This window comes from Hemibagrus wyckioides, linkage group LG06, assembly GCF_019097595.1.
Source record: "Hemibagrus wyckioides isolate EC202008001 linkage group LG06, SWU_Hwy_1.0, whole genome shotgun sequence".
NCBI lineage: Eukaryota > Metazoa > Chordata > Actinopteri > Siluriformes > Bagridae > Hemibagrus > Hemibagrus wyckioides.
Genome location: NC_080715.1, coordinates 10,636,439 through 10,664,200, shown reverse-complemented (window position 1 = coordinate 10,664,200; position 27,762 = coordinate 10,636,439). Strand labels below are relative to the sequence as shown.

Genomic DNA, 27,762 nt, shown 5'->3' with positions numbered 1-27,762 from the left:
AAACTGGATTTGATGAAAAGCACTTGGGTGGTAAAAAAGACTGACTACAGCAAGTCCTTGGCCTCAGTGAGGGAAATTAAAGCATGCCCCGTGTCGTTCTGTTCTAGCTCCTTTATCCACTAGCCTGAGAACAGAGCCCTCGTTACCAAAAGGTGTACTTCCTGCTTCCCTTTCATACATCCATAAAATTTGAAATCTGGACATGATTGTACAACATACCCCGGTTTTCAGTTGAGAAGTCAAAACAAGGGAAAGAAAATCATCATATAACTGTTTACATTTGGCCTGTTTTTTTTTTTTTTTTTAAAAAAAAAAGGAAGAAAGAAAGAAAAGAGAAAGCATTGTATGCTATGTGATTGGCATTCCCAATGTTTGAGGCAAATAATGCCGAGCAGGACTGACATTCTGGCAAATGGACTCATGTTTCACTTGACTCTTGTGTAGTGACTTATACACAGGACCACTTTTATTTTACACAAACTGCAGATTTCCAGTTCAGAATTTACTTATGTCTTTTCACCGTCATGAAAACAGGCAAGAAAGGTGAGAGCTTTTAGGTAAAAACAAAACATTTAAATGACAAACCTCTAATGTTCGGAGTCATTTGGAGTTTTTAAAGTAACGATTCTGTAGTTGAAGAATTAAGAACATGTCTGGTGCATCCTTTTATACTTAAAACTTGTACATGACCTGTTTTATCTAAGCAGAAGAAGAGAAAAACACACTGATATCTGTCTGTAAAAGCATCAGGACTTGCACAAACAACTAGACAGAACAAAAGAATAATGCTTCAAAGCCCTGCAATTAAACTGCTTTCATTTAACAATGCACATCTGCATGGTGACAGCTCAGAGTTTGGGCTTTTTCCCCACCCTGATTTGGAATGAATCTTTAAGTTCCCTTGGCTCCCATTAATGCCTGGGGAGAAATTCTGGTTCTCCGAGCCTCTCCTAGAAATACCCATCCGCTCCAAACAGCTTTAAAATGCACTTGATGCATGTCAAGCCTTTGAAACATGAGGCTACTTGCCAAAATGCTGCCACTATCCTTTAGTAAAATAAATGTAATAACCTTTGTATGGTTTTTGAGAAAAACATTTCTCAATCTAAAAATCAGCAATATTTAGTTTAAACAGGGCTTCCCGCTACCTTACCTTTAAAGTGAAAAAATAAGCTACAAAAGAAGAAATAACACATATTCAAGTGTTAAAAAAATTGATAAATTTCTTTTTTTGTGTGTGTGTGTGTGTGTGTGTGAGATAAAGCAGTCCTTCACAGTTCCATTGTTCTAGCCATACCAGGTTTCCATCAACTTTATGCTTCTCCTTCGAACCTCCTGCGAATGGAATTCTGGGTAGGTGATGAGGAGCGAGCCGGCGGCAGATCCCATGTAGCAGGGAAGTGGCGCTCCGAACCCCGCCAGCCTCCCTGGCCCCGTGGTGAAAGCTGCTACGTTGATCGCGCTAGCTGCTAGTCCTCTGCTGTTTGAGCACAGCGTACACGTCATCCACTTTACTCAGTCTTTCAAAGAATGGGATCAAATCCAACAGCTCTGTGTCAGACATGTCGTCAAACCAAGAGGCTACGGGTACCTGGATGGAGTCAAGTAACAGCATGGGGTGGTGTTAAAGAAAGTCTAACCATGATGAGAACAAATACGTAGACATGCACACAAGAAAAAAGCTGAATATTTGTGGATATAGATTTATAGGGACATACAGCATTGTCTGGGTGGAAGATGTATGATGCTGGCGAGTTGTCCACGATGATGACTTTGTTTAGGTCCCTGCCCAGGCGGCTCAGGTCCTTGACATAGTTTCCGCGATGAAACACGCAGGATTCTCGAAAGAGACGGCAGCGGAAGGCACCCCACTTATCCAGCAGGTCTGACACGGGATCTGCGTACTGTATACAAAGAAAGGCTATTAGTGTTAAAATTGCAATTGGCTGACGGACAGGTAGGTTCAACAATCAGAAAAAGAAATGCAACTAATCTTTATTCATTCATCCATCTTCACCTGCTTTAAAGCAATCAGATTTGTGTTGGAGCTGAAGTCGACTCAAGAAAACACAAGGCAGGAAAATCCACACTGAAGGAGCCCATCTTAGGGCACCGTTAACACTCACATTCAAACCCTGGGGCAATTTAGCATAGTCAAACGACTGCAAATTTTAAACATTGGGATAAACTGAAGAACCTGAAGTTCTGTGAACCTGAAAGGATGTGGTAACTTAGTGGTTAAGGTGTTGGCCTACTGATCGGAAGATTGTGAGTTTAAATCCCAGGTCCACCAAACTGCCACTGCAGGGCCCTGAGCAAGGTCCTTAATTTGCTCAGTTGTACAAAATGAGATAAATTGTAAGTCGCCCTGGATAAGTGCATCTGCTGTAAATGTAAGTATACCCACATATCTAATTTTACAGCAATGAAATATGAAATCTGTTTCACTATGGTGCGACACTGCAGTGCTGTAACTACAGCATGGGCAATTTGTGGAGGCACAACAAGAGAATACTTTTGAAATGAAACGAAGTGTAATGCAGTGCAAAGTTGCATTTCTTGCAGTGAATAAATAGACAACTCATGGCTAAACATATCTGCAGACAACAAAATGTCTGTGGTATGAGATCTGAATATATTATTTATTTACATACATTGCGCCATGGGCATTGGTGGCTTAGTGGTAGGTTTCTCGCCTACCAATGCGGAAGGCCCGGGTTCGATTCGCCCATCCAATGCCCAAACCCCAGCCACTGGATGCAGTGGTGGTCCCAAGCCCAGATAAAAATCAGAGGGTTGCGCCAGTAAGGGCATCCGGCGTAAAACCTGTGCCAAGTTGTTGTGAGGACTAGTTGGTCTGCTGTGGCGACCCCTCACACACAGGGAGCAGCCGAAAGATCAGCAACAACAACATACATTGCACCACAACTTATCTCTAAAAGGGCGACTAGTGCCTTGTGTTAGATTACCATTCACTTCTTCTACTCTTAGTCTGTATTAATCTTACTTAACTAGCTCAACATTTGTCATTATATTTTGTTAGCTCCAACTTTTTAGCCTCATCATTTAGATTTCTGGGCAAACAAAACTTGTCTCTACTGGAACTCTTGCCTGGCGAGCTTGATAATAAACATATGATTTATTCCGCTGTTATATATATATGCAAGATTTTCAAAATAAAGCCCTTACCTTGGCTAAGCTTGCAGTGAACAACACACACTCGAATAATTCGCCCATTCGCTTTAAGAACTCGTCAACGTGAGGTCGCTTCAGTACATACACCTGGGATGACAGGAGAAACAGGAGATGTATTAAAGAAACAGAACAACTGCCTTGCAGAAACAACCATTATACTGAATTTTCAATTTTATAGCAAACATCAAAAAAAAAAAAAAAAAAAAAAAAAAAAAAAGAGTATAATACAATCTGGCACTGAAACAAGTCATTAAAGCATAGAACGCAATGCAATAACTACACATGACAGATTAGCAAATAAACAAACTGGGTCGAGAGCCGCTTAATAGCACCGTCAGCCGATATGCACATTTATGATTTCTCGTAAAATGGTTCGATTTACATCAGGGTCAGCCAAAATTATTTTTGAAGCCGGTGGTCTTATTCCTGAACCAAGTTATCCTGAATAGGCTTTCCCGACATCACAAGCCTATCCTGGATTACTTGAATCAGGCCAAAGCCGGTAAGAGTCTTCCAGACTGGGTCTGGAGTCGTCCTTAAAAGGGGCCCTGGGGTGTCACGCTTCCAGGACCTGGAAGCACAGGGATGAATCTGGACACAGATTAAAGTGCGCGAAGTTCTGGTGTAGCCATTAGTGCTTGCGCCATTTCATCAGAGCACAGAAATAGCCCTCCGCTGCTCACAGCCATCAACGGAGAAGGCCATGAAGCTGTCAGGTAGCACACTGGTGCGAGACACCTTACAATAACACAGTAAAACACATGGTTGAGGTGTTTTTGAAGTACAGTATGGCACTATTAAAAACCACACTGTATCTGCCTCGTGAAGGATATAGAGAAAGGCACATGTGTACTTATTTATACATTAAGTGTATTTTTATTTTTAAGTGCAGGCGGAATATCTGACTGCCATGCTTAGCATCATCACATTTATTTCTACTGCTTGGCTCACACATTAAGTTGCTGCACTAAGCACCATCATGAATACATAATACAAAGTAATGAGATTTTTACCTTCCCTAGATGTCTTTAAACCTATATACATACACACATCAGGTGAAGGCCATTAAGATTTACTGCACACCACCTATAATACATCTATCTCCATATCGCATGATTATATGATTACCAAGTGCTTTATTCCTTGACATAATGATTGGTGAACATTTACAAGGTGCACACAATACACCAATATGTTGGGAGGTTTGAATGATAGCCTTTCTGTCCACTTGAAAATAGAATCCGGTGTATTTGCCCCATGTTCCAAAGGGAATTAACCAACATCGATGTGCAAGAAATACAGTAAGGATATTGTATTACGATATTTGAAGATGTTTTAATGATACCCAATATTCTATATTCCTAACAATCTTGAAAATTAAGTTTCAGGCAAAAGATAAAAATAGGATTTAAATTTACATGCCCATGAAGTTGCCAGTCAAAATATTTTTAAGTATTTTCAAAAGGTTTATTGACTTTATTGGGAGTTAAAACTTTATAGCTTAATGTTAAAATCACCAATCTATATGCTAGAGCCTAATAACTCCAAGGTTTTCATTTTTGCTTTCAAAGTGTAAGAGATGTTTTATTCAGTATTTACAAAGATTAACATTTGGCGAGAAAAAGAACTGGTGAAATGAAAATGAAACCGAGACAAAGAATAAAATAAAAATGATACGTCAATGTTCTCACCTGGTGTACAGCTCCATCAATTTCCACCGGAATGATAAAATCAGCATTGTTCACCGGCTGTTAATGGCAAAAACACAAGACATCCCTCTTAGCTCAGGGAGCAAATAAAGAGATGGATAGATTACACAAAGAATACACTCAAATAAATAAAACAGAATAGATGAGATGAGATAAGAGACTAGGTCGACAAACAGAATAGCCAAATAAAGAGATTAGCTAGTCAGCTTGATGAATTAGACCAACATACTGATATCCACTTTCTTATAATCACTGACTGAAAATGTTTCATGCCTGTTCCATTTCAGTAAGCTTTACTTATCAGAAATCATTCTACCTCATAATGAAGTCCATCATTTATCTGCAGTGTACTAGTTTCACCATGCTCTGGTGCAGTGTGTGTGTGTGTGTGTGTGTGTTATATTTAGCTACACGTGAGAATACTGCTGTGCAACTTGAGTCTTCAGTCATTCTGAAATCCATGTACCCTACAACCTCATACCCACAGAGTTGTATAAAGCCTTTTAAATCATCTTCAATAGTTTAATAGTTCAGCTAATCAGGAGTATGTGCTAGTAGTAGGCCACTAGGGCTGAAACAACGAATTGATAAAATCGATAATAATCGATAATGAAACTCTGTATCAATGAATGACATTATTGATTAGTTGTCCGGGGCACATCACCACGCATTCAATCATAGCGTTGTTACAGGCACACATCGGAAGAATGGTGGAGAGTAACAAGCACGTCGGATAACAGTGTGTGACCCAAGTCCTCTAAGACATGGAAGCATTTCATATTAAATTCTGCGCCAAATGTAACTTGCAAACTTGGCAAAGCGGAGCTTCAGTGGCACGGAAACACGACAATGATGAACGAGCACATAAAAGATTTGTCATGTGCTATATCTGTATGCTTAACGTGTTGGTCATTCACACAGAACGCGTTTTATTCCATTGTTTTTCAATGAATGCGATACGAATGTGTTTGACTGTTGCGTAAGTACTGTCAAATTAAAACAGTTTGATCAAAATAAACAAACAATATTTGTTTTTAATCGGTATTTCTTACCGATTAAAAATAATGCAATGCAAAATTTCCGGGAGTCTGAATGGATCATAACTTGGTAGTCTACTAGTTCTGCCTCTTTTAGAAACAAACAGTTTGTGGTTTAAGTTTTAAAAGGTCAAAAGCTTTCTGCTTAAAAGCTAGAAAAAACATTGTGGAAGTGAAAAATTTTAGTTTTACGTTCATATTTGTAACACCCAATGTGTAAATTTAATTTGAAATGAAAATAAAAAGGTATTTAAAAATGTATTTTTTGTAAAAATCTGATTCATCGATTAATCGAAACAATAATTGCCTGATTATTCGATTACGAAAATAATCGCTAGTTATAGCTCTATAGACCACCATGAGCTACATTCATAGGGTGTAAGTTAACAACATGCGAGGATAAACAAAACAAAACAGACAAACCACAATTCAACAACAACCATCAAGATAAACATCAGCCCAAGACAATCCCACTGCACAACAAGCACAGAGGTAACAGAGAGACCTAAAGTACAGGAAGTGGCATTGCGAACACCTCTAACTGTCATCAGTGACACAATTCTACAGTGTCATCCTTAACGCTACACCACAGAAAACAACACTCTGTTTTTTATTAAAGCTTCACATGCCTGCTCACTGAGGTAATGTCATTTACCTCAGCAAGAGACAAAAAAAATTTCCCCCACTTAACTCTCTACTGACAAGACAGTACAAAGTGAAGACTGGGAAATGAGATGAATGGAATACATAGGAATAAAAACCCTAGGTAGAAAGCAATAATAAATGTATATATGATTTAAGACTTGTGGGTTTGGGGCCATGGGAAAACACACACAAACTAATTAATACCAGTTCTGTGGTGTTTTTATTATGATTCAGATGTGTCGTAATTTTGTACTGCTTTGTAATCGTTTGGTGTACAGTTCTGAATGACGAAAAATTGAAACTGAACTGAATTGATGTTTTGCTATACGAGTAATGTAGCTGGAGCTGGTGAACATTTTAAAAGAGATCAGAGAAAGACAAGATTTACAAAACAAAGAAATAAAAAATAAAATCAGTTCTATAGCATGATTTTGTCTGTGCATCACACTAACTAGGCAGTAATAATAAATCCCAATTACTTTTTAATAAGATGATTCATAATATTTTAAAGATTTACGACTGATCAAGTAACACTTTGACCTTCAATCATATACATTATTGCACTCTTCTGGTAAATGAGTGGCATGGAAATGAACACAAGACTGTTACATGACCAGAACTGTGTCTATACTTGGGACTGTTGCAACTTTTTTGATACGTGCTTCCCAGTGCGTTCCGGGCCGTCAAACATGAGATTCTACACCACTTGACGTGAACAATTTACATACACATATTTTCCAGCGCCACAGTAAATCACGTTGCGTACCGACATATCCGTTACCTAATCCTGTGATACTCCTTAATGACGGAGTCCGTTTTGATAAACGTTGACGTTGAGCTATCCGACACCGCATCGGATCCCGTAACCGTGATACGCCCATGCTCACTCGACCGTGCCGTAACGGCATCATACTGACATGATCTCATGTGCCAGCCGTGAAAAAGCGGCCATAGGAAAACCACATTTAAGCTTACCTTAAATGAACTGTGCACTAGCGTCTCATCCAGATCAATCACTACGCAAATCTTTCCTACATCTTTAGACTTGATCTGGGGAAGGAGTGGCTTAGCTGGCACCTGTGAACAGATTGTTGAGGTGAATTATTAGTTTTATTACTAAATCGAATAAATCACTTTATGAGCATTCTAAGCATGAAGCACCAGCAAATAATATGACATCAGGTTGAAATTGTTAAACAGCAGATACATTGAACATTTTAAAGTTAAAATGTTAGGTCATCGTTGTATTCTCAAGACATAATACAGCTGGTCTGAGCAATAAACAGGAAAAATATATCTGGTTTTATGGGTGAATAAGCCAGGTTATGAAAGCCAGAGACCATGAGGCGACATAAGGAAGTTCTCGGACTGCTTTCATTCTCAAGCCAAGATCGTGTGACTGTGTGCTGCTTGGGTACGATTACACTTCTGCAGGCCAGCTGATTCTTGATCAAAAAGTGCCAAAGGCACAGAGGGCTTAAGACCGAAACATTCTCTCCTATTCCTAATGGAGGATATAATATACATGTTTACAGAAAACCCAGCTCCAAACAGTCACTTCAAAAATATCAAAGTTCATTAGTGTGCTAAGAAGGGGCCACTAAATCAAATCTTTCAAGCTCCAGACTTAAATAACAAGCCACATGGCATGGAATAAGAACCCTAACGCAGGATGGGGCTTCTTTTATTTTCGCTGCTGCTTGCCATATTTAATTTTTGTTACCATCGTGCTCACCTAAGTTCACCCCGCATTTGAAGATCCGGAGCTGTTTGACATCAAATGAACCACAAGCAACAATCCGAACACACGCAAAACACGAAACACGTGCAGCGACAACCCATGCATTTACAACATCAAAAAAATTATAGCTCATGCTTTGAAATCCTAAAAACATTGCTGCTACAAACAAGTTGCGCTCAGCACGAGTGACCTCGTTTACAGTAGCACGTGGGAGTCTGAAGCATTGTACCTGTTCTATAGGCTGCACACAGAATTCACAATCGCAGCACTCGGGGTAATCCTCGTCGTCAGAGGCCTCTGTGTCCTCGGAAGCTTCGATCTGTTCAGAGGATGCGTTTTCACCAGCTAGCTTAAAAAAGTCGTCTGGCTCACTGTGCTCGGTCGTTTTACTTCGCACGACTTGATGTACGATTTCGTCCAGTTTTTCACTACATTTACTTTGAGATGGAGAATCATTGTTTTGCTCCGTTGTTTCGGTTAGATCTAGCGATACACTACAACACCCAGGTGGCTCTGGATCTTTGGGAGGCTCTTCGTCGGGTTGAGGCTCGATGGCATCTTGCACAATCAGTAAGTCTTGAGCGCCGTTCTGGGGATCTTCACTTGCATTTAATTCAATGCATTTTTCAACATCAGCTAACTCTTCAGAGGAAAATAGACATGTGTCTACATCTTCACATGCTTCTATCTCGCCACAGCAAGGTCCATGAACTTCCTCTGCTTCATCTACATTTTCTGGCACATTTTCTTCTTTTATCTGGATATCATCATTCGCGTTAGACGAGGATGCTTCATTTTTATTTGCACTTTCATTTTGATCTGGATCTGTCTCAGAAACGAGATTGTGTTCAACTTCCTTTTCTACGGGTATGGAAACCTCGGTGAACTCATTTTCTGTAATGCGGTCATGTTCAGCATACGTTTCATGGGCAGAGATTCCTTCTTCGTGACATTCGCTCTGAATAGAACAGGGATCCGAGGCATGTCTCTTGTAAATCTCTCTTTCATCCACAGTAGGAAGTTCATAAATTTCACCAGCACTCTCATCAGACAGATCAAGCCCAATCGTTTCCTCATGAGATTCCACATCCTTTTCATCTTCAAAGAAGACTTCAGGGTCCTGGTCTTCCACATCATCAGCTGAGGTATCTTCATCATTAAATTCAGGTCCATATTCTTCCTCATCAATGGGCACGGTGTGTTCAAGGCAGGGTTTCGGGCTTTGAACCATTTCTGTGCATAGTCCAGAGCAAAGGGCCTCTGCATATGTTTTATATATTTCTTTCTCTAAAGCTTTTGGTTCAGAGCAGGATTCCTGAGTATGTTCATGTGCTTCTACTCCATCGTGTGTACATGGATCAGGGGCATCAGCTAGGTCATCAACAGCCTCATGTCTGAGTGTAGTACAGCATTCATCCTTCTCTGGGAGATTATGTATAGGTTTGCTGTCCTCGGTTTGAACAAGATAGATCTCCTCGGGCTCATCAATAAAACTTTTAAATGACTCATCTGTTTCAGCACTGCCTTGGCTTTTGCTATCGATACAGTCAACATATTCCTCTTCGCTACATTCATCTATTGACGCTGCTTTCACAACCGACTCTCCGGCTTTGCTTTCATCATATTCCTGGTTGAATGCTCCAGCGTCAACATCACAAAGTTCAAACAGCTCAGAAGGCATGTCACAATCTAAATGTGCATTTTCTCTCATTTCACACTCTCCACAAAGCGTCCTCGGCTCACCACAGGCATCCAAGGGTTCGATTACAGATTCGCCATCATCGTCACAGGGGAGTGATTCATCACTTGGCCCACTGATTGCAACACTGAGGTCCTCGACTTCCTCCTTTTCAAAGGTATTCTTTACGTGACCGTCAACAGCAAGAAACTGCAAGAGCCAACGAGCCTCAAAGGTTTCCATTGATCTGATGAACATCGTATCACGCTCTGCCCGCTTTTTAACCTCATTTGTGTCATGTTCTGTAGGAGGGTTTTCTCTAGGGAGTTCAGAGGTGTGAAACACAGAGCACTGTGTTCCAAAAGCTTCACACGATTCAGAGGAGTTTTCTAAAGATTCGCTTTGTTGCGAGTCTTCCGAATTCTGAGCATGCTCAAAGGGCTGGCACTGTTCAGCAATTTCACGTTTCTCAAAGTATTTTCCGCAACCTGAGCATTGCTCTAGCATCTTAACACTTTCAGTTTCATTTAAAGACAGCTGGCTATAGTCTGGTTCAGTGTAATAGCCAAAGCTCTGATTCTGTAAAGTCTGTTCAGCAAAGTCATCAGAGAGCTGGCTTTCCACGGAGCTCTCAAATGAGTCTGTACAGGATCCATGGCAGTTTTCCGCAGTTAACTCACCGTCATCTGTGTTTTCTGTTTGTCCAGCAGGTGGTTGCTGCTCAAGGGACCCAGAGAGTCCAGCTGGCATGCTTTCTTTAAAGGCCTGGCACATTTCAGAGGATTCAAAATGTGTGGTATGGCATTCACAGGGCATGTTTTGATTGTTAAGCTTACATTGTTCAAAGGATCTGCATGGTTCGTTATCCAGTTCAAGATCGGCATTTGGATCTTGTTCGCCGCATTGCTCATAAAAATCTGAAACACTGATTTCTTCAGAACCTTCATCACTACTGTCCTCTGAAGGTTGTTCAGATTCTATATCATGCTCATAAAGCATTTCAAGGTCTGATAAAACAAGCTCTTGGATTTTAGTATCTATAGCCTGAAATAAAAGAAACTCCTCTGGTTCCTGTTCTTCCGTTACAGTTTGGTCACTAATGTTTGACTCCATGCTGTATTGAGAGCATTCATTGTTTTCAATCGAGTGGACAAAATCACTGCTTATTGGAAAAGACTCACTGCGCTCCAAGTCGAATTCAGACACACTGCTGCTCTCCGAACAATCCAGTTCGTCTTGCTCTGTTAATTCTCCACTCAGCTGTCCATTTTTAATATAATTTCCATCAGGCTGCATTAATCCAGAAACAGTCTGGTGCATTGCAGAATCATCAGATGTTTTCTGTTCTGCAGAAATCATGCTCGATTCTGTCGTGACTTCCAAAGTCTTCCTCTCCTTTGTAGGACAGTCTTGCTGTAAAGCTTTTGAAGGGTCAAAACAGAGTTCAGCTGGCATATTAGCGTCAGTGAGCGCCCTCCTGAAACAGGCAGATGACTCCAAGTATTTGGTGATACTGCCCTCCACAAGTGACTTGGTGTCCCTGCAAAAGTAGCTCAGAAGCCATAAAACACTCCAGACATTCTGCAACAGGTTTGCTTGCCCTGCAAAGTGTGCAGAGCCCAGAGGGCAGACGTGGGTCGGCTACGTCTGCCTGCAGAGGAAACTCGTGGGAGTTTGTTGAGCCTGCAGGCTGCCTGGGACATCAGCAGTAGTGCACACATTGACATGACATGCGAATCAGAGCAACACCTCCAAGTCCTGCCTGTGCTTCAGCCCGCCTTCAGGAGACCTACAGATTTATTTTGGGGAGCTTCAGAGATGTGACAAATAACTCCTAGAATATCAAATCACTATTAAAAGCTGAAGTAAGGCATAAATCGGAAACAGACACCCAGCGGCGTCTTGACCACTCGATCTGCTACTAGTTGCTAACTGGCATGTTGTTTTCCAAGAATGGGGTTCAATTGAGTCATGGACAGCTTTGTATTATGCCAAAACACACCAGCATATGGGTTACGTTATGTTTTTTTTGTAAATTATACTCATTCTGTTTAACCTACATCACTTAAGTGGTGTAAATAGGATTTAATCTTTGGTTAGGCAATGAAAAGAACAATGAATTAGTCAATTCCAATGTGTTTGATGAACACCATGATGATCGACGGTCACTTAGTATTACGACGTAAACGTGAATAAGTAGTTGGCTTTGGTTTCTTCATTGACACTTCTGATCCTTGGCTGTTGATCATCTTAGGATCCACAGACTGCCTCTCAGCCTCAGCGTGGATCGCTGAACTGCGGCAAGGAAGCTACTTCCGATTAAAACCTTTAAGAAATCTCTGACCATGTCTTACTTTTGAGATGGTTCCATTCTCTTCCACCAGCAGTGGTGCATTGTTGTTGACAGGCAGCTGATCTGTTTCGTCATGACACATGCAGCAGAAGAAGCTGTGGAAAAAGCCACGGTTGCGGGGCTTCTTTGAGTTTGATGCCACATGCACTGGAGCACCTGAACAAAAACAAACCAAAATGGAAAACAAAACAAATAGCAGCGTTAATTCTGGAAATTAACTTTAAATTGTTGCGTTTTTTTTATTTTTTAGCCTATTCAAAAAACCACTTCAGAAGTTACCAGAAGCATGATTAAAAAATTCATTTAGCACATTTCTTTGAATGAAACGTCACTTTCTATTGCTTCTATTGTTATTGGTACAGAGAGGCACAACAAAATAATCGCAATACAAAACTGAACCAAAAAACAGCAAATTTGACTATACAAATAAATATACAGCAAAAAAATCCAACACAATTAAATTTAGAGAAACAAAAAAAACGTTTTCTCTCAACAAAAATGTTCTCACAGTAGTTAGAAAAACCGACGCTCATTACTAGAGCAAACTGTTCAAAAGCAAACTATTTATGTAAATATGTATGCTAAACTTTTTTCTTAAAAGCAAGCTATTATATTAATATAAAAATATAAAATAAATATAATATAAAAATGGTGAAGCACTGCTGTGAGACTGTTATAAAAGGATGAAGCCATAGACGGCAGTCATTAATTGAAAACATATGTTCACCACACCCACAGGATCCTACACACAGGCCACTCCACTCCCTGCATTCCCACAATAACAACATATTTCATCTTAGTCACTCACTCCAGGGCCGAGACTGTCTCGCTTACCTCGGCGTATTTGCATATTTGCTAATAAGCAGGATATTTGTCAGCAAGTTAAGCAGATGAACACAGGAGTTCAGTGAATAGTGAGACATTACGGAGAATCCTTGCGATTAGCGACCTATGTTTGGCTTGATGGAACAGCATGTAAGGCAGGCAAACGGTGACGAGTGCTGGCCTTTGGCAACACAAAATCTTGTCAACTGCAACCAAGATGGAAGAGGTCCTGTCAACATGAAAGATTAGCCTGCCGGTCAGAATTCAACTAGGCTCGTTTGTATAAGGCACCTAGTTCAGTTTGCAAAGCTGCACAATGATACGCCGCAACATGATGATACAAAGATGGCAGATTGACGAGGCAGTATATATTTGTTTTAAATATAGAACAGCTCTCTTCAGAAATGTGTTGGATTCATGACCCACACTGTAAACCTTGGCCTGATTCAACTTTCTTGTTAGGGGGTGTGTTATGGTCTCCATAAAAGTGCACAAGATCTCCAAGTGTGAGAGATCTTTTACCGCCTCTCCGTACATCTCCCACTGGGATCCTGGCAGACCTTATTATAGGTCGTACGACCCCATGGCAGTGTTGATCGGAATCCTGGCCACCATGAATGGACAGTAACATTCAAACAAGAGTGAAGGAAGAGACCTGAGATGGAACCATGTGAAGAAACATCATGCTCCTCTCCATGTTGACTCTTCTGATGTTACAGATCACTGCTTTAAATAGCAACAGACAGGCAGCTGCTGACAGAGGTCAATGATGGCTCTCCATATATATATATAGCGCACACCGTTCAGGCCATAAACGGAGACGCAAAACAAATCTTTGTTGTGTGTCTGACTCAGCCTGGCCAAATGTTTGTCTTGGTAAAATCCAATTCAGTAAATTTGCACAACATGCTGGACAAAGGCAGGTGGGATATGTCCATTCGAAAAAAAAAAGAAAAGAAAAGAAAGAACTCACACAAAACAATTCCATTTGGAAGCAACCTGAAGCCACAATCCACTGATATGTAAGACACATTTTGCAGTCCCTTGAGGATGTGCGTGATGCTGTGAGCCTCTATGTTAGACAGCGTAAACTGTATACAGTGCATACGTTAAGTTATATGATCGGAGACATTTTTTAAATGTGTCTCTCCTGCTAATCCATTGCGGTTAGAGTCCACCTAACATCTGATCTAATGACTAGGATATGTGATCCTCTTTTACAATCTAGCAACTTGTTTCACGCCAGTGGCTGCGAGTAAGAGTGGTAGCAGGATAGCAGGTTCAGGTTCCGCTGTAGCATTTTAATCCAAGTTTGCAATTATATGGCGTATGGCAAATACTTTCAACCAGAGATTATTTTTAAAAATGATTGCATTATCCGTGTGCCTTATCCTAAAAACGTAATGTCTAACCTTTTATTTTTTTATGCATAAAGAAGCTTAGGTTTTGTCACATATTTATCATTATTATTATTATTATTATTATTATTACTATGCAAGTTTTAGAATGGCATCAACTTTATAAAACACAGTTTTTTCCTAAATTGACCAAAAAACAAACTAAATCTTATTTAAAACTGATCACAAGAAAAAAAAAAGTTACACAAGGGATCCAAAAAGTGTAATCTGTACGATAATTTGTAAATTATTTATTGCCAATTCACACAATTATTTCATTTTCAATACCTCTTTTTTTGCATTATCAAAGGAAAATTACATTAACCGAAAAATGCCTGTTTAAGAAATGGGTTAGAAATACTAGACAAAAACCCGAGACGCTTCTAAATTAGGTCAGATCGGTTCATTCCATAACAGCACAAAGGCCAGAAAAGAAGCTGGAGACAATGAGAGCATGTCCTAAACCGAGTTTTGCAGCTCAACTGGAACTCTATGTGCAAAAGAATCCCTCTGGAGGCCCCTCTAGCTCCTCTTGCTCACCATCTCTCTCCCTCTTACAAACCTTGCCGCTGGAATGCAGCCAATTTGCCGACCCATAATCCTTTGCTGTGTGGCGGGGCCCAGCCACACCAAAATAGGAACAGGAAGTGAAGTAAGCGCCAGCTTTTTGTGCAGCCTCTACTGTATCGCATTTCACACAAAAAGGCAGGTACAGTGCAAAAAAAAAGGCTGCAAACAGCCCAAATTACCCACAATGCCAAGCATACATGCACTAAAACCCCACAAAAACCCACAGTCAGTGAGAGCAGCTGCAATCTGTATCATTTATTTTTGTTGACAGGTTTGTGGATAATCACAAATTTTGCTAAATGTTACAAGATGTCTGGGTAATGCAATACAGCCTCCTCCACGCGAGTCAAACATGGAACACAAAGATGTAAACATGGCCTCCAATCATTTGTACATTTCTGGATAGAGAAAGCTAGTTTAGCTAGACTGTATGTATAGCCTGTAAAAATGGCTAAAGTTAGCTGCCAAAAATTACAATCATTACTCACTATGGGTAAGCTTGCTTGGAGATATATTCGCTAGCATTACTCATGCTCTTAAATAGATTTTTTTTACATTAAATTAAATTATTTTTATTTTATAATATAAAAAATGCTTACTAACAATCCTTGAGAAATAATATGCTTTTGATTTGAATTTTTCACTGCTACGTTGTAACCCAGCTAATCATTTAAACATTTACATTTTTCTCAAAATCTGTTTGAGCGGCCAAAAATCTAGCATGAATTAATAACCTGTAACTAATAAGCTCACCAGCATCCCAGAAAAGTACTAGCTAGCTAGCTTATGTTGAGGAAATAAAATCTCTGAGGTAATCCACACATAAAATTAGGTACATATTGTTAACCCATTAATCAGAAAACTATGATCCTTGTAATGGCAGCATGTCATTTATTGCTACATTCGTTTTCAATCTGCTGCCATTTTAGGCCAATTATAATTGCTCGCTAACATCCTGATACCGTTCTGAATATTAGCGCATACGTATTTAGCACATAAATGCTCTAAACCTAATTTGTGGATAAAAAATGTGTGTTCATAACCTTCATAATATCTGTTTCATAATATTATATCTCCTTACAAAACATGGGAAACTGCAATTCACATTATTCTTTATACACTGACTTTTACAAAACTTTAAACAATTAAACACGGTCCATTAGTTTTGCTTTTCCTGATTAAACTAGCCTTCGTCCAACTTCCTGACCATAAAAATGTACGTTACGTTTCCAGTCATTCTTTGAATTTGGCGGCTTTCAGGAGTATTCAAGTGGGCATTCTTGAGCATGCTAGGATATCCTGAACCAGATTAAATGCAGATTTTAAGAAATCACACATGGACTACAACCAAGTATTTGGGTTATTCAGCACACGAATACATTAATCTGTAAGATTTTATTATTGCAAAATTATTATTATTATAAACTAGACATATTTAACACCAAAGAGACAACATTAAAAAAACATGATGCTGATTCCATGGGTTTTTTTTTCTCCCAAAGACAGTCATGTCCTTTTTCTTCAGCAAAATCCAATCTGCTCCCTTATGTGGAGTTTTCCCCATTATCACATTTCGTGTATATATATATATATATATGTATTAAAACTGAACAAATTATAATTCCCCAAATCATTTTTTTTATAAACACAAAACACACTTCCTCACTATGGTCTGTAATACATACTGACTTTTTAATACTTGCTTTAATTAATCACTATATGGAGCTGAGGCTCTAGATGAACTCTATTCATTAAACATCTTTAGCTAGCAAGTGTCATATTAACTCTTGGCCATGGGAAACATGTTAAACAGACTCCAACTCCCAGTTCACACGCTCAAATTCACCTGATTATTGATAACACACCTGGACTCCCGGATTATAGTGTCATCTACTGTATACCATGTTTGAACATGGCCTGACCCATTACCCCACTGATTCTGTGATTAGGATCATATTTTGGATTTGTAAACTCATTCTGTCAAACAGAATGACAATCTGTCCGCAACTGTCACTGCCTCAGTCACCTGACAGAAAGGTAGCAGCAAAATAAACTCAGTTTTAACAGCTGAGATTGACATAATTAGTCAACATGTTAGAGGGAAATACAGACATTGACAAACTAAATACTTTGTCACTGATGGTCCCCAGATGGCAGTGTCTTCACATCCACTGAACCAAGAGAGAGTCATTCAGTCAGAGACGGGACTATTCTTGGCCAGGGCTTTCATCAGTCCACCATTAACTATTCAATACCGAAATGAAGAACAGGTGTTTGGAGCCAGTGTTGGAATGCTTCAGGACAATGTCTTGACACGGTTTTGAGAGGTCACACTGAAAGCTTGGCCTCAGTAATCACCAGCCAGTAACACATCATCCATGTTACAACAGAAGTACAAGCAAGTAGCCAGCGTGTCATTCAGCTCAGAACCCAGGTCTTAACAGAGATTATGATGGAGTTATGCAAGCCCTTAAAAAAGTTCTGGGTGACCGTGTGGCCGGATCTGGATGGTCAATGCTGGAGTGAAGCCTGCTCAGGCCTGGCAGCCAGGGAAAAAAAAAGAGAAAAGGCACTGATTCTTTAGCGTGTCTTTCCCACTGTTATGTAACGTGGAATTCCACAGGTTTTCCATCAAGAGCTGAGAGGGTGGTCCCAGGGCAGAAGCCAGAGCTGATGACGCAAGTTATGTGACACTGCTCTCGCTGAAAATGTTTTGTTTTTCTGGACATGTGTGTGTGCGTAGGCACTTCTAATCCAAGTGCGCAGAAAAGAGTTTTACTGAACACTAGTCAAGGCTAGCGATAGGTTGATAGGATGATAGGTTTGCTAAGAAACGGCCAAAAGCTGCAGTACTAAAACACTTCAGTTGATGCTTTCACTTAATGTTAACAAAATCTAAAACGTAATGATAATTCACCACATGAAGAGGACATTTTTATAACCTGTAAAATGCAAACATTTTTTTAATAGTAAAATTGACAAAACTAGCATTCAAACCAACACCAAATGAATAAAAAGATATTGAGATACTCGTGATATCTCAGAAAGCTACACCGTGACATAATTTATCACAGTATCGTCACCATCATATTGTTCGCTACATACACCGGCAGAATAGTCAACAATCCTTTACTCCCACAAGTGTTCATTCTTCACTATCAATTTTCGCAAGGATTATTTTAGCTTGAGGGACTGATCTGGTTTGTAGGCATCATCTAACGATCTGCTGATATACGTTTCCTAACTTTTCGCTAGGTTCACATTATGAAAGCGCATGTGGTATTTTTTGCATAATACTAAATATCCAAACATTCTTAGGAAAACGCTGGCAAGTACAGACAAGCAGGCTTGAGAGAGCGATGCTGCTTGGAGATAAGAGGCACTCTGAGGGCCAGAGGTATGTTTACGAGACGTCCAGAAAAGGGATATGACGATCACATGACAACAAAGAACAGAATTTCCTGGTTGTATTTTGATGCATGTTTGAAACCGTGCACGAGTGTTTCGTTTCCTACATCAAAGCAGAGAGGCGTTTTTTTGGTTTTCCTTCAGGTAAGCTGAAAGGGAGGTTACATAAACATCAGCAATGCCAGGTGTTCCCCTTCAGCAGTTCTTAAAACGATACTTACATAAGACTCTTTAGGCCAGATTTCTGTGCGCAACTCAAATTTAACTGTCCCTTGACAGATGAGCAAAGACAGATGACGGTCCAAATCTGACGAGTCCAATTCCAATAATCGTCAACAAGTTTCTCTCCGCTATTTTTTATTACATTTGTTCGTCTCCTAGGCACATTTTAGCATCTGCCAGAATCCCATCCAAGCAAAAAAAAAAGTGAGCAGCTGATAGTTTAGTGTCCTGCTCAGAGATCTGTGATTTTTATTTTATTCGTTTTTCCATTTTATTTCTGAAATTTCTTACCATGTGACACCAGTTTCCATTAATTATTAGCTGCGTTTCCCTCTAAATTAGAAGAACACTAGATGAAGTCAACCTCAGACACCGAACATGAATAAAGACTGTATGTTGGGCTTTTGCAATAAGCAAAATGTGTGTTTATTGAGTTCTTCCATCACTATAGCAGACTATGGAAGCCACACGTTTCCAAACGATGCCTCGTTTGCATCTTGAATTAAATGTTAAAATGAAACCAACAACATTAATAGCTAGTTAAACAATATCTGTGGAAACGTTTCTGGTTTTCTGTTGATAAGCACTGATAAGCTGCATATGGGTGAAAATCAGTCTTGATAAAACGCAGCTTGAATGCAGCTGCAAATGCAGGCAAGGGCTCACTCACCACATTCATTCATTTCATAGTAATACTACTAAAAATATTTGTTTCTTTTCACTACAAGTCCGCTTCTTAGTCATTTGAAAATCCACTCACAGCTTTCCCAATGCTGTTTCTCGCCTTTTTCCTTCCGGAGAGTTACGGCAATTAAGGTTTGTGTGTGAAGTCGTGTAGTACAATCTCTGAGCTCACTGGTCATGGTGAATTGGGGGAATAGTAGCACTCTGTTTCCGCGAAGGCTGCGGACGTCATGCTGCTTTTTAGTCATAATGCCTTGGGAAATTCGAGATTGTAATTTAAATCACATTTTGGATTTTTTTTCCCTCCATAATCTGATGTTTTCCCAGCCTTTCACGCTGCAACATTGCGTTTTGCTTGCTCTAACACACCCATTTAACCTCATGATGGCCTTGATAAATACATAAGGAGTCGTCTCAGATGTGTTCGAGCAGGGAAACCATTGTACTGTCTGGTGTAAAAATACTCCAGATACAGGACTTGTGGAAACACGTAAACGTCCATGAATAATCTTCACGCCGCCGTGAAATCTGTAGCCGATCTGAGATTCAAGCAGTGTTTCTGGCATGAATGTGTGAAAAGCTTTTCAGTAATCGGAGAGAAAAGGTGCGTGTCGCATGTTTGATAAGTGACTGAATGTTTTATTTCAAATCATTTACACTCACCTTGTTCTGCAACTTTTACTGCACAAAGAGAATGAATAGCAAGTTGTGCCACTGGGTATGTACAGCTTTAATAAACATGCTGTTTCCTGTTAGATACTGAAACAGCAGAGTCACATGGCCCTGGCGTTCTCATGGAGGCAAAAATTATTTTAAAAAAACAAGCCTTCATATCAACTTATCTGAGGAAATAACAGAATGTTGTGGTGAAAGGACACTGGTATCAGTTTCTACAGGATAAAAAAAGAAAGAAAGCTATCGTAGCCCAGCCTAGTCTCTAGTTTTTGCCATGGATCAACATACTCCACATAAACCCTTGTACTTTTACACCAAAAACATTAGGAAATGCAAGAGCAAAAGGTTTAGACCTGCTGCAATTCCACTGGGAGAATAATGACTTTGGAGTCGGAAATGAGTCTGTTAGTGGGAAAAACAAGTGCTAGGAGAGAGAGAAAGAGAGAGAGAGAAAAAAAAAGAAATGGTCACAAAAACAAGCGGAGAGGTTTGTCAGCCATCCTGTTCACCCCAGAACGAAGTTGAACCAGCGCGAGACTCCCTGCAGGTCATCTCTCTTAAAACGCAACACTATCAATCACCAGAACAAACTGTACTTACACTCTACTGCGAGCAGCTGCTCTGAAACGCTTTCGGGTTTTACCACACATTTTTAGTAAGGGTGCATTAGACTAGCTTTTTATATCAAAGGGAAAAACGACACGGAGTACAACCGCACTACATGCCAGCGTAAATAACATACTTAGCATGAATGACCACGTTTACATTTAACGTTTATTCATTTGGCAGATCCTCTTATACAGACCGCATCGTACATTACACTGTCAGTCGGAACGTGATGAAGTGTGTGGGTCAAACATGAGACGTGTCTTTTTATTTTTAATTCAGTGTACTGGCGGGTTTTATAGAAAGAAAAAACTTCTACAGTATAATATTCCAGCTTCTATATAAACAGCATATTAGTTATAAAACTCAGGCTTGCCAACAGAGCTCAGCGTATTCAGCTAAACCTTAACACTAACATTAAAAAGAAGAGAAGGTTCTATAGAATTTTTTAACAAACATAAATTTTCTTGTCCAAACAGCTACTTGATCCGTTACTGAAACGTTTACTGTGGTGAAATTTGGCAAGTTGGCAGTGGCTGCTCAGTGGTTAAGATGATGGACTGCTGATTGGAAGGCTGCGAGTTCAAATCCCAGGATCTTCCACTGTTTGGCCCTGTGATTAAGCCCCTTAACCCTCAAGTGCTCAGTCGTATAAAAGAGATCAATGCTGGATAAGGGCGTCTACCCAAATGCCAGAAATGTAAATTCATCCGGAAGCATTTAATCTTCCGGAGTGGTTCCCTGGAATACTGAGAATGAAGTGTGAATATAGGAGTCCATTGCAGGACACCATTTACACACACTGTGCATATTTAGTGCCGAATTTCTATATCCAGTCTGTCTGGAATGTTTTTGGGAGGTAGGACCAAACTGAGGAACCCAGAGGAACTTTACCTTACAGTATTGCAGTAACTACTATAAGAAACTCATTCAGGAAAAAATACATAATTTTAAGATTTAATGTTAAAGAAATCTACATTTTAAGCGCAAATAATGTTATTAATTTGTACTCTGAAATTATTATTGTCATAATTATTATTAAGAGTAGTAGCAGTTGAAGGACAATGGTACAGAATTATCATATCACAATATGTGGAGGGAAAAAATAAATAAATAAAAATAAATAAATATATAAATAAATAAGTTACCAGCAAAAGCAAACCAACTGGCACAGTGCTTCATCAAAGTTTAATGATAATTTTAACATTGAATCTGCGTATAAAGTAAGTATTTAACTGTTCTTTTATATATATATATATACACACCAAGCATAAGTAAATAAATAATAAACACAATATCAGATATACGTAGTGAAGTCATTGGTTCCTGATTTGTCGAACACCCTATATTCATATTTCTTGAAAAGGCTAAAAAACAAATACTTTAGAATAATTTCTGAACGTTTTAAAAAACAATGTAGCTTGTAGTTGAATTGGCGTGCTGGTGAACAGAAGGTCAACTCTCAGGACTTGCCCAAGAGCCATCGCTGGCCTTTTGAGCAAAACACTTAACCCTCTACTGTGCAGCTACGCTGATGCATTAGTCATCACTTAGATCACAGATAAGCGTTTGCCAGAATAAAACATGGAAATATAGTCAAATATATACACTATAGTGATCTAGTTATGTTGTTTCTACATTCAAATTTTGTTGTTTATTAACATCTAAAAAACTGAATATATATTCACAAAAAAAGTTAAATAAATAATTAAAGAATGGCAAAATGAGGAAAATCAGAACTCAGAATTAAAATGGTCCGACAAGCAATACGGTCCACTTAAATATTCACGGTTAACTTATTCAGAGAAGTACTAGAGCTATGAGGTGAACATTACTGCCAAGTAGCAAAGGTTTACGTCTGCCAATGAACATTATGCAATAAGTACATAATGACTGCACAGTAATCCATAATCCAAAAATGTGTCACACCTAAACATGCAGGCATGCATTACCAGCCTCCAGCTCCTAAAACTTTCTTTCAGCTAAATCGTCCTTCTTAAAGAAGACAGATTAGAATTGTACCTCTGCTTCCACAAGCTTTGTCAAAACACCGCAGAAAACAGTAGGAAAGAGTTAACCATTTACTAGAGGATGTTTTGCGTACTTTAAAGCATTCCAGCACACTGTTTACTTCACAGATAGCAACGTTGAGCACAGCGGATGATAAGGAGAGCTTCACTGTTACAGGACAACACCAGTGACAATGAGATCGAGCACATGCAAGGAAACCTTTTTTTTTTTCCCCACAAACTCAGCACGTGGGACATCCTGCCATTTTAGCCCCCGAGCTGCAGAAAGTGACAGTGCGTCACATGATGACCAGCCTTTGACCTGCAGTAAACAATTAAAGGGCAGCACAGATTTAGGACACACTGGTAAGGCCCATGATCCTTCCTCCAGTACCGGGTCTAGTGGTAGAGGACTTTGTGCATCAAATGACTAAGACAGATGAGGATTTAAATGGGGAGAAATGTGTCAAGTCAAGCCAGCTTTATACTCTAAACAACATATGTAAAGTAAAGCTTCTGGACCACACAGTGCTGCACTGAACCTTCCACTCCCAGACCAAATTCTGTCCATTAAACAAAAACACAGTGAATACAGCAAACATTGACATGTAGATAAACAATGATTGTACGACCTTTCAGTCAAACTATTCCAAATAAAACCTTAAGAACCTCAACAGCCAGTTAAATAAAATGATTTTATTCCAAAGCACTGATTCTGATTAGTCAGAGGGTGTTGATTTATTATTTAGCATTTGTGTAAGGAGTCTCCAGTGTCAGAGATAACACTGTTATGATTTCTGACACAAGAATGTCTTTGTGGTTTCTCAGGAATGCGATAAAGAGATAGACCATAATTTGTTTTAACACAGGAAATTACACTAAACTTAAACATTAAGTCCTCAGTCAAACATTAATCCCTGTAAAGGGATCAAATCTGAGGAACCGGTCATTAATAAAATATCTTGGTTGGTTTAAAAGAGAATAAAAGACTTCAGGACATGCTGTAACTGGATAATAATCACCATTCGAGTGGGAACAGTAACTTCCCATCGTGTCCGGTCGCATCACATGACCCTGTGGATGAATAGTTTCCCATAACATCAAGCCATGTTGTGTTTTATTGCTCACCTGCATATTTCCTGCTAAGTTGCTAATTAACTAAACAGCACTTCATAAACATCATCCTGCAAATCTCATAGGATGTCTGTGTTTTCAAACCTGTGCTTCCATGCTTTATATCAGATCCCAACTTCTCCAAAGTCAACAAAAAACAAACAAACCTGCTGCATTGTGTACACTGTACAGTAGGTCAAAAGGCATTGATTTGGTTCCTGGAGCGCCGAAGCAGTTATGTATGCAGTTAAGTCCCTGCGGTGAAACACATACTAAACCTGGTCATTTACTGAATCAACTGGTTTCAAAAAGGATAGCCAAACAGAGCTGGACACAACAGGAGCGGTGGACTGTATAGCAGGCATAGCAATCATACAGCTGCATCCTTCAGGCTATCAGCAGTCCTGATAGAAAATTCCATTTCAAGAGCTGGATTATAACTGGGAAGGTGAAGTCAGAGTTGGGGATGTTTTCACATCTAATATCAGAATGTGGAAAAATGCGATGGCAGGGACTTTAAGCGAGGCTCTTGTTGTTTCAGAGTCCCTAGTATTTTCATTCACAACAGTCCCTAGCTTTTCCACAGAGTAGCAGAAAAACTAATCAAAACAAAAGAAAACTGGAAATGGCACGTCTGTAGAAATGCCTTGAGGACAATCAGTTTGAGCTGACCGACACACTGTGGTAACGAAAAACAGCACTCTTTACAACCGTGATGAGCTGAACAGCATCTCAAAAGGCACACCTTGAGCCAGAAGGATCTACAACAGCAGAAGATCACTTCAGGTTCTGCTCCTGTCAGCTAACAACAGGCATCTGAGGCTACTCTGGTCACAGGCTCACCAAACCAATGACCACACAACATTGTTCCCCAATCTATATAATACATGCATTCTACACAGATGCATACAAAAATATATTAGCACAACAGATTGTATCCAAGATCTCAGTGGAGACTTGATTCGATAACATCTACTCAACCATCCATCAGAAGACCACCAGAATCTCAGCACAGCAGTGTGTGTGTGTGTGTGTGTGTTCCACTTATCAGACTCAGGAGCCTTACTGAAACAGTCTCATCGCTGGGGTGAGATATATGTATAGATTTAGGTAACATGGCCAACAGTATGAGGACCATCACACCCGTATGTCAACCTTCTCCAGACTGATGCCAAACAGGATGTTTAAGCATGACAACGATGATTCCAGCATGACAACATTCCGGTGCATAACCTATATCCCATCAAGACGTTTCGAGTGAAAGAAACTGCATGTCCTACACACAGTCCTGACCTTAACCACACTTAACACCTTTGAAATGAACCGAAACACTGACCAGGCCTTCCTTCTATCAATATCTGACATCCCCACTACTTTTGTCACTGAATGAACAAAAAAGAAAGATCTCCACAGCCACTGGAAAGCCTTCCCGGAAGAGAGGAGCTTATTAACTGCAGAAGGGAGAGGAAATCAGGAACAACAAGAATAGGAGTGTGATGGTTGGGCGTCCACATACTTTTGGCCAAACAGTGAACCTTGTATGCGTACAGTGTATATACATGTAGTGTGTGTTTACTGATCTGTTAAGCTTATTTGTGTATGTTTATATATGTATAAACACACAATTTAGCTAGATTTGAGTGTACTATGTTTGTGTGTGTGTTACAGATATGTCCACACACACACACACATAGACAGTTTTCCGGCCCGGCCATGTGAAAGCCGCCACACACTTCGAACAGAAAACCTATTGGCACTTTGCGAACTTGTTGACTTTCTCACCTTTATCCCGCAGAGGAGCGCTCGGCTCTTCATCCCGACTCACTTGCGTGATGATGGATGACGGCGCGTCCATGAAGCTCCGCAAAATCCCGCACTTTCTGCACTTTCTAAACTTCTCAACACAAAACACTGAGCCAAATTCCCCACGCTAAGTGCCCCTGAAATCCTAACAGCACTCCAGGAAATGCATCACGCGCACAACTGGAGACAGATCCGTTCTTTCTGGAACAGAACAAAGAATATGAAAAAAAAAAATAATAATAATCGTTTGTTGTAGTTTTTTTTTTTTAAAAAAAAAGTTTCCTTTCTTAATGGCAACTTTGTTACAACATGGAGTTCGGCTCTGCTCTCAATTTCAAGATACAAACATGGAACTCGTCGGTTTCAAGGCGCCCGTGCTCTTAAAGGGGCAACAGTGAATAACGCTCACATAGGCCATGTTTAGTCTTTAACATAAGGCGTGAAAAAGAAAAATAAATAAATAAAGATAAAAAAAAAAAAGACGTTAAAGTGGACCATCTTTTCAAGCTTCGTTTAGTCGCGTAAAACAAAAAAAATATATCCTAAATTAAAAAAAAAAAAAAACATTATTGCCAGTTGAAATTATGAATACAATTTGTGCAAAAATGAAGGGAAAAACATTTCCATGATAAAATACACGCATTTATGTTTATTAAACTAATTAAAACTAACGCAAAAAAAAACTGGTAAAAAGCTAAACATGTAAATACAAGGCAAGAGGGGTAAAGTTTTATAATGATCCAAATAAATAATTAGATATAGAAATGAAACTACTTGAAAACGAAACAGTTTGTATGTAAAAAAAAACCTACGAATACGTTTTGAATGATAAGAAGAAAAGATGTGCGTTGCCCCTTTAAATTCTGCAAAGTCTAATACGCAAAACAAAGTTTAAACGCTCTCTCGGCCTCGGCGCAGAAGGATGCGCCTTTTCGCTTCACTGTACTCTGTACTTTCACGGACGAGAGGCGAGAACTAACACTAATACCTATACAAAACACATCTCTAGACAATCAGTGTGTATCCAAGTGTGTGTTTATTCACGTTAAGCCCCGAGTTTTTTTTTTTTTTTTAGGTGAGAAAAGTTTCTTGCGAACTTTCCGCTGGCGGGAGCGAGAGCAAATGGGCGCCTTGAAACAGCCCCAGAATGAAGAATAGGGAGAGTCCGCAAAGTCCGAGCGCTTCGTTAACTTTACAGCAGCGGCGGTGCGTCAGACTCAGATCCCCCTGCTGGGAAACAACTCCTTAGAGTTATATCTATACACTTATAGCGCCACAATTTCCCCCAAACACTCGCGCATTTACATTGCCTGATGAGTACAAAGGTAAACACTGCACGGCAGTTTGCATTCCCCCCCCCTTCGTGCTTTGGGGGTTTCTTCCAGATACTCCGGTGTTTTCCCCAGTTCAAAAACTGACTGAAATCTCTAAACTGTCTGTAGTGTGGGAAGGTGCGTCAGTTTGTATGTGATTTTGCCCTGTGATGGAGACTTGTGTCCAAATTCCTCGAGAATAGCCGAGGAATAGCAGAAAATGGATGAGAGAGAGAGAGAATATCTGCTGGTAGAATTAGATCTGGCCTAAAAGTTGGCCAACACAAAATAATCCATCCATCTATCCATCCATTTGTCCATTCACCCATCCATTTACCCGTCCATCCATCCAGCCATCCATCTGTCCATTCGTCCATCCATTCATCCATCCATCCATTCACCAATCCATTCATTTATCCATCCATTCATTTACCCATCCATCCGTCCATTCACCAATCCATTCATTTATCCATCCATCTGTCCATTCACCAGTCCATTCATTTATCAATCCATCTCTTCATCCATCCATCCATCCATCCAGTCATCACTTTCTAAGCATTTGAAGGATACCAGAACTCAAAAGTCAGATACTACAACAAAGAAAATATAAATATAAAATTGACTCATTTTTTTGTATACATTGATATGTAACTAACCGTAATTATGTGCTCACCAATTTTACTTTTTAGATACCCTATGCATTTTTGGTATCCCAATCTGCAGGATGTTCATCTTCATCATGTGTCATGTATTTTTTTTTTTTTATAAAGGAAAAAAAA

The 27,762-nt window shown here is 39.6% G+C and overlaps 1 protein-coding gene across 2 annotated transcripts; it reads right to left on the bottom strand.

The window, feature by feature from the left end:
* Positions 1-1,240: 1,240 nt before the first annotated feature.
* ctdsp1 (CTD (carboxy-terminal domain, RNA polymerase II, polypeptide A) small phosphatase 1) lies at positions 1,241-26,034 on the bottom strand. Of its 2 annotated transcripts, XM_058391703.1 has the most exons (7): positions 25,650-26,034; positions 12,360-12,514; positions 7,562-7,663; positions 4,887-4,943; positions 3,190-3,282; positions 1,719-1,904; positions 1,241-1,591 (listed from the first exon to the last, which is right to left on the bottom strand). In XM_058391703.1, the coding sequence occupies exons 1-7, from the start codon at positions 25,720-25,722 to the stop codon at positions 1,463-1,465; spliced, it is 795 nt and encodes a 264-aa protein (XP_058247686.1). In that variant the 5' UTR covers positions 25,723-26,034; the 3' UTR covers positions 1,241-1,462. The 2 variants fall into 2 exon arrangements, with proteins under 2 accessions (XP_058247686.1, XP_058247685.1); XM_058391702.1 differs by lacking the exons at positions 12,360-12,514; positions 25,650-26,034 and adding an exon at positions 8,557-12,343.
* Positions 26,035-27,762: the final 1,728 nt, after the last annotated feature.